At 39.0% G+C, this 11,373-nt stretch overlaps 1 protein-coding gene across 1 annotated transcript in view; it reads right to left on the minus strand.

Moving 5' to 3' along the window:
* Slc9a6 (solute carrier family 9 member A6) overlaps positions 1–10,400 on the minus strand; it is a 56,186-nt gene extending 45,786 nt beyond the window's left edge. Inside the window, exons 1-3 of the mRNA XM_020165309.2 lie at positions 10,055–10,400; positions 1,648–1,847; positions 96–173 (exon numbers count right to left, since the gene is read on the minus strand). Of these exons, the coding sequence (XP_020020898.1) occupies positions 96–173; positions 1,648–1,847; positions 10,055–10,385 (609 nt within the window). The 5' untranslated portion in view covers positions 10,386–10,400. The remainder of the gene's footprint in view (positions 1–95; positions 174–1,647; positions 1,848–10,054) is intronic.
* Between the last annotated feature and the right edge of the window lie 973 nt (positions 10,401–11,373).

Consider the following 11,373-nt stretch of genomic DNA (forward strand, 5'->3'; position numbering starts at 1 on the left):
TATGGCAAGAATGGCTTGTTTCTGAAGTGTCAAATATTATAACTCACTGGGAAGTTTAAGGCTGTTCAAAGTATACGAAAAGCAAAAGGACTTACCCTTTTCAAACTATAACCTGCATAAAATATGATAGGAGGAAGTAATATGTTGAAAAATACTTCTGGATCAAAAGTAACCTGTTAAAATAAAGAATTCTTTAGGTGAATTCCCTTAGAAGCCCTCATACTACATTATCAAAAAATTTAAATGTTAAACTTAGTTGATCAACAGCAAGAACATTACTACGTTAACTTACAATGTTTCACACAGGAAGTCTTTTTAGGCACAAAATAAATTTTTTCTTTTTCCTGTAAAATAATGTCATACAGGATAACTGTCGTTCAACCATTCAACCAAATGACAAGAAGATAGTGTTGGAACAGTTACACCTTATCTATGCAAAGTATATCAAAATCATATTTAAAATTCTTTAAAGATAGGAAAAAACACAAACATATTTTTGCTTTAAATAAAAGAAACCCAAAAACCAGCAACAAAATTTAGGGTTATATCATTTTTGTTGGCAAGAGGAAATAGACTTATTACATAGGTGACATCTCTAAAGTTACATATATAACATAAAGGCTGCATACAAATCGATACAAAGCAGCTATACACATACTCGTGCTAAAACTTAGTTTACTAGAACTTTTAAGGAACTGGAATTTTCCACAGGTGGTGAGAAGTACTGTTGCACAGTAAATTATAAGTTCACAGGAAATTTAAAAACCATTAAAGATGGTCAGGAAAATAATTGGGTTGCTATAGCAATCAAGTTCTAAGTTCTGCCAATGTAGAAGATAGGAGAAGTGGAAGCAAATGGTCAAGGTGGGAAAAAAACAGAAAGAAACGTGCAGTGGCAATGAGAAGCTTCATGAGAGGAGCTTTGAGTGGGACAGAAGCAAGTAGCTCCAGGAATGTCTGGGAGCCAGAGGGATTGCAACCCAACTTCCCACATAAAGTTTTATGTACAGCATGGTACAATAACAGAGGTTCATAGTGAGGTCCTAGAAATTGGGACAGAATATGAATCAAAGAAAGATTAGTACAGAACACAATCAAGGCAAGGAGAATTAAAAAAAATATTAATGAAATATTTTAGGTAGTATTAAATAAACCTAATGTGCTAAAATTCTCTAAAACTATAAACACAATCTATAAATTGAAAGAAATGTTCACATATTCCACTTCCTATAATCCTGGACATTATTTATTACAACAACTGTAAACAACAGAGTGAAACAAGAAGAGTCATAGCACTCAGCCTTGATCAGAAAATAAGATGGATAAAATATCCATTTTTATATGTATTTATTACGAGAGGTTTTGCCCTATTTTTAAAGATTACCTTAAATATTAAATATTCATTGTTTTTGTTCAGTCACCTTTCTGTAGTTACACACATTTTTAAAAACCTTAAGATTCTTTTAAGTAAAAACTTATCTTTCAGATGGGTGTGATGGCATATACCTGTAATCTTGGCACTCAAGAGTTTAAGATAGCAAAATTGAGAATTTGAGGCCAGCCTGGGCTGAGGAGCATGTTCAAGACCAGCCTGGTCTACACAGTAAGACCCCTGTCTCAAAAAAAAATGTTTTTTAAAAAACTTACCTTTCTAAGCATTTCATTATCTTGAACGTTATTGAGTTCATGCGAGCTAATCTCTCCTTTCAGTGTATACTCATAAAATTTTCCACTAACATTTACCAACAAGGTTGTTGGACTTGACTGCACTTCACAGCTCAGGGTCACATTATTTACATCACTTGGAACATGAATGCCATACCGAAGCACGAGGCCCACCAAAAGACCTGGAAATAAAATACCAACATAAACTTTTCTTGCAAAAGAGACTACTTACTTGTATCCAACATACACCTCTACTTTGATAACAATAAATCTCCAATGATAGTCCCTTGTGATAGAGAATCAAATTTTAGACCAAACAGTTACAGTTTAAAGTATTACTAAATTCACGCATACAAGAGCTCAATCGTCATGTAATCCAGTGGGACAGAAGGAAAGAACATTCCCTGGGTTAACAGCACTAGTCACTGCATTTCTGGATCAACATATACATAAGTGATGAGAAAAGTAACAAGATGAGAAAATATCTTCAAATCATCTGTACACAGAATATACTCCAAGGTATGCCAACCTAACAATGTAGTCTTATTAGAAATGTGTTTTTTACTGCTGGGGATGTAGCTAAGTGGTATAATGCTTGCCTACCAATATGCAAGACCCTGGGTTCCATCACCAGCACCACAAAAAAAAGGAAAAAAAGAAAAGAAATGTTTTTTTTTAACCTCTATCAATCAATTCACAAGACTTAACACACATGCTTTCCAAGTTTATTCCCAAAGCACATGACTAGCCAAATAATATACATTTAAGAAATCAGAAAGTGAATATATTATTTGTAGATTGACTGAATTCTTCCACTACTAAAAAGTCAGACTTAAAATTTAAAATATTGCCAGGCACCAGGGCCTTACCCTTGCAATCCTAGCTATTCAGGAGGCAGAGATCAGGAGGATTGTGGTTGGAAGCCAGCCCAGGCAAAGTTTGTGAGACCTTATCTCAAAAACACCCAAAAAAGGGCTGGCAGAGTGGTTCAAGAGGTAGAGCGCCTTCCTAGCAAGCATGAGGCCCTGAGTTCAAACCCTAGGACCACCCCCCCAAATGTAAATATCTTCTGAAAAATCAAAACATGAAATAAAACTCCTGGTTGTGTTGCTGTATAATCAACATATTGCTAGGATTTTACTTCGGATATCCAAATATGCACAATTTTCTAGGTTTTATAAAACTATTGATCACCAGGCACCAGTGGCTCACGTCTGTAATCCTAGCTACTCAGGGGCAGAGATCAGGAGGATCGGGGTTCAAAGCCAGTCCTAGGCAAGGAGTTTGAGAGACCCTATCTCAGAAAAAAAAAAAAATACACACACACAAAAAAACAGGGATGGTGGAGTGCCTCAAGTGGCAGAGTGCCTGCCTAGCAAGCAAGAAGCCCTGAGTTCAAACCTCAGTACTGCAAAAAAAAAAAAAAAAAAACAAAAAACGATCATGAGCAACTACAACTGTTTAATAATGGCTTTACTGAGATATAATTCACATACTATAAAGTTTATCCTTTTAAATTGTACAATTCAGGATACTGTAGCATGTTCATAAAGTTCATATCAATTACCACTATATAATTCCAGAACATTTTCATCACTCTAAAAAGAATCAAAATATTATTTTCCTTTCTCCCAAACCCCTAGCTCTTGGCAACCAGTAATCTACTTTCTTGCTCTATAGCTTTGCCTATTCTGGACATTTCATATAAATGCAATCCTATAATATGTAGCCTTTTTGTGTCTGGCTTCTTTCCCTTAGTATAACATTTTCAAGGTTAATCTATATTGTAGTATGTTTCAGAACTTCATTCATTTTTATGCCCAAATAGTATTCTATTGTATGGATATACCTCAATTGCAAACTGAACCCAAACTTCTGGAACTTTCCTTAATGCCAAGATGCACAATATATGGCTACTAGCTACATTTTACCATGCTGTGACCTTTCATTCTGACCAGTCAGCCATTCTTGTAAGATGTGAATATAATACTACACTAGGTATCTAACGGCTCTGGGTTCAGAGACAAAAACAAAGTCCCTCCTTCAAGGAGCTCTCAGTCTTGCTGGCAAAAACTTACCAAATAAACAATCATCATACAGTATACACACTATACAAGGTGTTATAAAAACAGAAAAGAGATACCTAAGCTGAAGGTGTGGGCCATTAGGGAAGTCTTTGCAGTGGTGTCACCTGAGCAGGTACCAAAACAGAAGAAAGGGTATACTCCAGGTAGGGGAATAGTAGTATATATCCAATCAAGGAAGAAGCAGAGAACACAGCCCATATAGGGAATAACAAGCAGTTTAGTATGACTTTCATAGCAGATGATAAGCAGTAAGGTCTGAAAGATCTACAGGAGCCGAATCATAAGACTGTGTTGCTGAGGAAGTGAATTTGGACTTTATTCCCAGAGCAAAAGGAAGTTATAGAAGGGTTCTAAGCAGAAGCTTGACATCAGATTGCTGGTCTAGAGTAGAGAGGGTTTAAATGACCAGATAAGTGGCCACTGCTGTCATTCAGGTAATAAGACAATCTAAGACAGTAATGACAGGAAGAGAGAAGGCATTTTAGAAGGTATTATATTTTAGAAAGATCTGATGACTGAGTACAATAGGCTGAGGGGAAGGAGGTGAGAGGAAAGACAAAGAAGAGACTAAATGGACTTGGTAACCAAGATAAGTTGGCCTAAACACCTAGGTGAGTGGCAGGGCCATTCAGTGAAGCAGGAACACAGGCAGAATGGATTTACAAGAGAAAAAGCCAAGTTCAGTTATGGACACGTTGTTTGATGTACAAGGAGGGCACAAGTGACCTTGATGAGGGCAATTTCAGTGGAGTAGTGAAGGTAAAAGCCAGATCAGTGTGGGGAGAAGGAAGCAGAAACGGGGGAAGTAAAAGCAATAATGGTCAGGAAAGAGGGAGGGAGTAAGGATGCAGATCCTTCTAGTTAACTTAAAAATCACACTTGTTTTTCTCTTTTTTGTTGTTTTTGTGTTTTTTCTACACACACGTTTTTTAAAGTAGATAGCAATGATGAACTGAACAACACAATGATGTCAACTTTAGGGGCTGGCAAAGTGGCTCAAGTGGTAGAGCATCTGCCTAACAAGTGTGAGGCCCTGAGTTCAAACCCCAGTACCACCAAAAAAATAAAAACAAATAATGATGTCAACTTTAAAAACATTTTAGCCAAAGTTCAAATTAAAATTAATGATTCACTTTTTTAAAATTGTACCTCCAAAAACATAAAAAAGTCATGGCTGGGTATCAATTGTGCCTGATAGACATAACCTGGGAGAGAAAAGGCTACATAGCTATACAGTCCTATATGATACAGAAGCAGCTCTTAATTAGCCCACCAACCTTCTTAATTAACAGGATCAGTACAAGTTGCTTCTTTATATTTACATGCAAAACTCACAGATTAGCTACTACAAATACTAATAACAGCAGCATAGATGTTTTCCACATCCCCAAGTCCAACTATGTAACGAACAGTGCTCCCTGGTTCCTCTGCAAGTCAGCCATACACTGACGCATCAGTGGAACAGTGTCCCTGACAAGGACTCAGCAATCGGGCAGATTTGAAACACACACCTTGGAAATAAATCCATAGCATGGAGAATAAGTACTTAGATTGGAAAAAATCACAATCCTTTTATTACAGCATCAGGCATCTGAAAAAATTAGAATTTCTTTGAAAACAGCTGACAGATCAAGTAAATATGGGCTCTTGTAAAAGGTCAAATCCTAATCATGGAGTTAAAGCAATTCTCAGTAAAAAGAAAGAACACAAAAAAAGAGTACTTTGTTAGGAAGATAAACCAGAAACTTCTAGCCTCCTACACAGAGGCACAGAATAAATTGATATTATGAAATTTAAAGTTACCACTAACAGGTAATATACAAACACAAAGAGATATCTTTCACAAAATAGAGAAATCTACTCCTGCCACATATTTGTGACCCACTTGTGCTGGAAACTCTCCCAGTGATAAGGAACTCAGTAAGGCCCCATTATTGTCTGAGTCTCTGAGTTAGTAGAAACTGGCTTTCTCATGAATTTCAGCCCAGTCTTCCACCTTATCACACTTGAAGTCTCTGATAGTCAAAAATATGGAAGGAACATCATGGGCATTAAGTATGGTCCAAACTGATAAAATTCCTACAGATTAACTGATTACTTCTTGAAGAATGCGGTTAGAGTCTGTGTTAAAAGCGAATTCAATTTCAGGATAGCCAAGAAAGTCAAGAATTTTGCTGACCTCTGCTATGGCTTAGGGGCTCAGGGAATGGAGCTTTTGAATCAGACTGACTGGATCTGAATCCTGGCTAAATACTTACAAATTATGACTTCAGGTAGGTCATTTAACCTCTCTGGGCCCCAATTTCCTCACCTATAAAGTGGGAAAAATAATAGTGTCCACCTCACAGGGTTGTTATGTTTAAAGGAAATGATACTTCTAAAGCGCCTAGCACAATGTCTAACACATTGTAATGCTCAACAAATATTATCTATAAAGTCACTAGATTTTAAGTGCTTTGTGGGCAAGGGACCATGGCTAAAACCTGCATTTCATACCACATCCCATATATCACAGACATTTAATAAATGTTTATTGATGAATCACATTGGTTAAGCCTAGGACCTAACTAAACAGGATCCCCTAAGCGTAAAGCAAACATATTTTTTGCCTTTTGCTTCTTATACTATCTGTAAGCACACTACAGAGATCATTTTTCAGACTTAATTAACTATCTTGAACATTTGTACTAACAGTGACTCACTTTTAAGCTCCTTAAAGCTAACCCAATGAACAAAACACGTGGATGCCTTGAGATTGTGTTTGTAACCAGAGCAGTCTATATTACAATTTAGAATCTGACCAAATTAGCAATTAAAAGTTTTTTACCCTTGCTCGTCAAAAAGATAAAGGAAAGGCTCATTTGAAGTAGCATTTTTCTAGGAGTAGTTAGTAGCTAAACTGATTATAAGAATAAGATCACTAGCAGGCTGAGTCTTAGATGTGTAGACATTCTCTTTTCACCTGGAAGTCAAGCTGAAAAATAAAGGTCTTAAAATAACACAGTAACACAATAGCTAGGATGGTACAAGAGTCATAAGAAAAGGTAAATGACAGTAATTAAAATTAGAACATTTCAATTTCCATGGTATTGAAAATACTTTTTCCCAATCCCATCTAGTTTCGAACTGTCTAGGGAGTTAGGAGGCTGTTTAGTGCACAGCCCCCATTGCTCACTGAGAAAATGGGACAGGCTAAAGAATGCCAAATCAATCCCAGATTTGACTCCAGGACTAACAGTCTAGCACTTTATATTCCACAAGAGATACCCATGCTTTTCCTTCACCAAAGGAACACATATGCAATACGGGTGACTTACTGTTAGCAAATACTCTTACCACTTTTAAAATTAGGAACCTCAGGAAATGCAATCAGTAATCCTACCTTTCTACTTTAGCCCACAAGTTAGAAGAAGTTAATGGTATCAGCTACCAAAGAACAAATATTTCCAGGACAATTCAAAGTCTCTATTAAAGAGTACTTTTCTGGGGGGAAGAAGTGTATAGGTAACTCTGAGTTTGAATCCATCCTTGTGCCTTAAAAACTTTGTAGTCTTGGACATTTTTCATAAGCTCTCTAAATCTTAGACTTCTGCCCTTTAAAACTTATTTCTTAAGTTATTAAGATGATCAAACAGATTATTTCAAGCAAAGAGTTTATCGTTGTGTCTCACATCATTAAGTGCTTAATAAATGGTAACTGCTATAATTATTATTTATTATTATTGTTATCATCTGTACTTTAACTTAATTCCTAGTGACTATGCATAGTGACATGTCCTCTGGGGAAACTGCCTGATTTTCTTTATGGATGCAATTCAGCCATAAACATAAACCACTGTTGTACTCCACCACATATGTGCGTGTACACACACACACACACACACACACACACACAGTGCCCTCCCTGATGGAAAGAGCATGGGTGCATGGGTTTTGGAGTAAGATAAAATCTTAAGGCTGGTTACATCACTTTCTGGCTGTTTCATCTCTGGGAAAGCTCTTATATTCTCTGATTTGTAATTTCCTCACTTGTATAATTAGAAAAATAAATCCTTTTCATATAAGGTCATTGTAAAAAAATATATATATATATATATACTGTTTGCCTGTCAACTTATAATGCTGAGCATTAATAGAACTGTTCTAAGCCTAACCTGAGAAAATGCACTTGCAACAGAAATAATACCACAGACATTTATTTTATTGAGCATTTACTTAGGGGTCAAATACTAGGCTAAAAACATTTCTTCCTCACAATAAGCTTACATTCATTATCCCTAATATATAGATAAGGGTATAAGAGGAGAAGGGACTTGCCTGAAATGACACATAGCTATTGGCACAGTGGGACAGGAATCCAGGCCCAACTTAAAGGGGCTTTCAACTATAGCCCTCAGTCTGTTTTGGTATGGTCCAAGAGCTAAAAATGATTTTTATATTTTTAAAGGTTTATAAAAAGAAAAAACAAAGACTAAAATGCAACACAGACGTGGAGGTGTATATGACCCATAAAGTGAATAATCTTTACTATTTGGCACTTTACAGAAAAAATTTGCTGACCTCTGGTCTAAAGCCTTGTACCTTCAACTATCATATCATACTCTCTCTCAATCAAGTCCTTATTTTAACACTACAATACTCAATTGCATTTAACAAAATCTAAGATGCTATTATTTTCTTTTTATGACTTGTCTCTAAGTTCCTTGAAGGCAAGAGTCCTACACTTCCTTGTATTTTCTGTGCATAATACATAGTAGACTACTCAGTAAATGTTTGTTCAGGATAGCAAACAAAATTGCACATTGTCATACAGAGAAATTATATAAAAATGCATAGTTTATCTGGCTAACTTGCCTTAAGGGGCACTGCAAATGCAATGCAAAAAGATGAAATTAAAAATCTCTTAGTATGTTTAAAAACTAGGAATTCTGGAGAGCAAAGATAGTTTACACACAGTCTTAGAATTTTATTATATTACAAGTGAAACCTGAGTTCATGCATTATCCTGAGCCCTACCTTTCCTTACTACCCTTGAGATGCATATACATTCTAGAAGTCTGGATTTACTGGAAAGGGGCTGGTGACTGGGGAGCTAAGTGGAGAAACATCTTTATGTGCCAAAGCTTTGATTACCTATCTGCACTCTTAGAGACAATGTGAACCAACTCAACAATTTAAGGAGGTTCCAGATGAAGACTATCTTCACACATGTACTGCAAAGACAGGATTGTTTGTCTGCCCTTATCTCTTCAGCTGTGCCCTCACAGTTAGAGCAAGACAGTCAGCAATTCGTGTCTTCTTTTCCCCTGAAACATGGTTTAAAATGCCTCTGAGCCCATGGTTTGATTTACCTTCTTGCCTCATCACCAAAAAAAAAAAAAACAAAAATAAATGAATAACCTGCAAAAGAAAACACAGTGAGACCCAGGAACCGAAGCCTTTCTCTCAACAATCCATCAAAAACCTCACGCCAACCAACAGCAAATCACCCATATTGCATATATGTGATATTAATTACTGCTTGGCCGAAGTGTCCTCATCAGCATAGGGAACCACGCTTCTGGAAGAACTATAACTCCTACTCATTCTGAATTGAAAGAGTTTATCATTTATCTTCCTATCAGATATTCCAGGCATAGTACAGTAAATCAGAACGTCATTTAAAATGCTCTAAGCCTTCTGTACCGTAGTTCACGTTCAGGTTTTTATTTTGCTTGGGTTCCACAGGACTAAGGTTTTCATTTTCAACATCTAAAGGACAAGGCATAGCGAAGAGCTGGGCAATGAGTAAAGGTCGACTCTGGTTCCAAAAGAATGCCAAATGCTGGACAGTAGAGATTCTACTGCAGCTTCAATGAACCTTAAAACAAACTGATTCCCCCCGCCCAACAAATAGACTGCAATGATGCCTTCCCCTCCCCCAGCCCAATCCGAGACACCGCACCCACTCCCTTCCCATACTCAATGTCCATCCTGGTCCTGAGACTGGTAGGCAGAGAAGGGGCAGCGGGTGCAGAGAAAAACGGGGTTGGGCTGTGAGCAAAAAATGTGAGGAGAGACAGAGAAAATGGGGGGCGAGGGCAAGGAGGTAGGGAGGCGAAGTAGCGAAATGGGGGGCGTAGCAGAAATAAAGGGGGCTGAGGTAGATAAACGAGAGAGGGTGGTCAGACGAGGCAGAAAATGGAAGGAACTGAAATGGGAGCCGAATGTAGGCCGAGTAGGGCCCGGAGAGGAGACGAAGCAGCCGGCGGGCAGAGAAATGGACAGTGCCAGGGGGCGGACCAGGGGTGTGAGGCACTTGCCATAAATCATAGCCAGGCCAGTTTCGTGCAGGAAGCGGGCCCGGCGGTGCTTGAAGAGCCAGATCGTAAGAATGGTGAGGGTAAGCAGCAGGATGAAGATGAGCAGGTTGGCGCTGTCCTGCCGGTGGCTTTCCTCCGCTTGCTTCTCAGACACAATCTCCTCGTCCATGGCTCTGGCTGCTCCGCTGGCGCCGTCCGAAGCCCCGGCCCAGCCAAAGACGCCCACTGCGAGGAGCAACCAGAGGGGCCGCATGAGCGGGCGGGTCTGACACACAACGCCAACGCCACGGCGAAGGGTCGTACGCCGCCAGCCGCGTCGAGCCAGAGCCATGTCTCCCCCGCCCCCCACCCCTCTCCTCACCAGAGCCGCCCGCGGTCGGACCACTCCCCGAGGGCTCACGGGAAAGGGGCGGGGAAAGAGCGAAGCCGTCGGAGCGCGCGCCGCCCGCAAGGCCACCTCTCTTAAAGGGGCCGCAGAACCTAAAGCTCCCTCTCCCTGATTCCTTGGCCCTCCTCCCTGCGGACCCGCACACTCTAGTGCCGCCAGGGAATGAAAGGCCGTCCAATCTACCCCACTGCCTTTTGCTGAAGAAACAGAGACTCAGTGTAGTCAAGCAGAGGCAGACTGCGCTTTCTGTACTTTAATGCTGTTCTCAGAGTTCTCAGGGGAATCGACCTTTCATAAACTATCTCCATATCGTCCCCCAGTGCCTCTTAACTGAATAAGAAGTTGTCCCCTTGGGAGTGGTCTCAATCTCCAGCTCTGTGATTTAAATCAGGTTCCCCTTGTGTTCACATTAGGGACAAAAAAACCCCACTGTATTAGTTCATAAAAAAATTGACTCAAAGGCATGGATCATGTGTGTGTCCATATATTCAGGTATTGAAAAGCATGTTAACACTAATACTAACACGTGTCATCTGTCATATCAGGAACTTGTATAGAGAAACTCATCAACCTCGCAAAGAAAATTCAACCATTTTGTACTCAAATTTACCGACACTCTAAAACATTCCCCTACCTTCTAAAAGAAAAAAAAATCTTTCATGGTGTGATGAGGTTCTCTGTCTTCTCTTTTTCCCCTTAACTGCTGTTTTAAAACAAATGTCCCCAGCTCAGCAGTCACCTTTGACCCCCTATCTCTCATCTCTCTTCCCCAAGGATTATTTCTCTGTTCTCAGCCTTTCAACCTTGAACAGCAGAATTTTCACAGCTCTCACCTCCATAATTGAACTTTGTGTTTGGGGAAAGTGGGTTCCTATTTTGTCTATACTTCTCTGATTAGTTCTTAGCTGTGTGGGCTTCATTTTCCTTAGAC

This window comes from Castor canadensis, chromosome X (assembly GCF_047511655.1).
Source record: "Castor canadensis chromosome X, mCasCan1.hap1v2, whole genome shotgun sequence".
In the NCBI taxonomy this organism is placed as follows: Eukaryota; Metazoa; Chordata; class Mammalia; order Rodentia; family Castoridae; genus Castor; species Castor canadensis.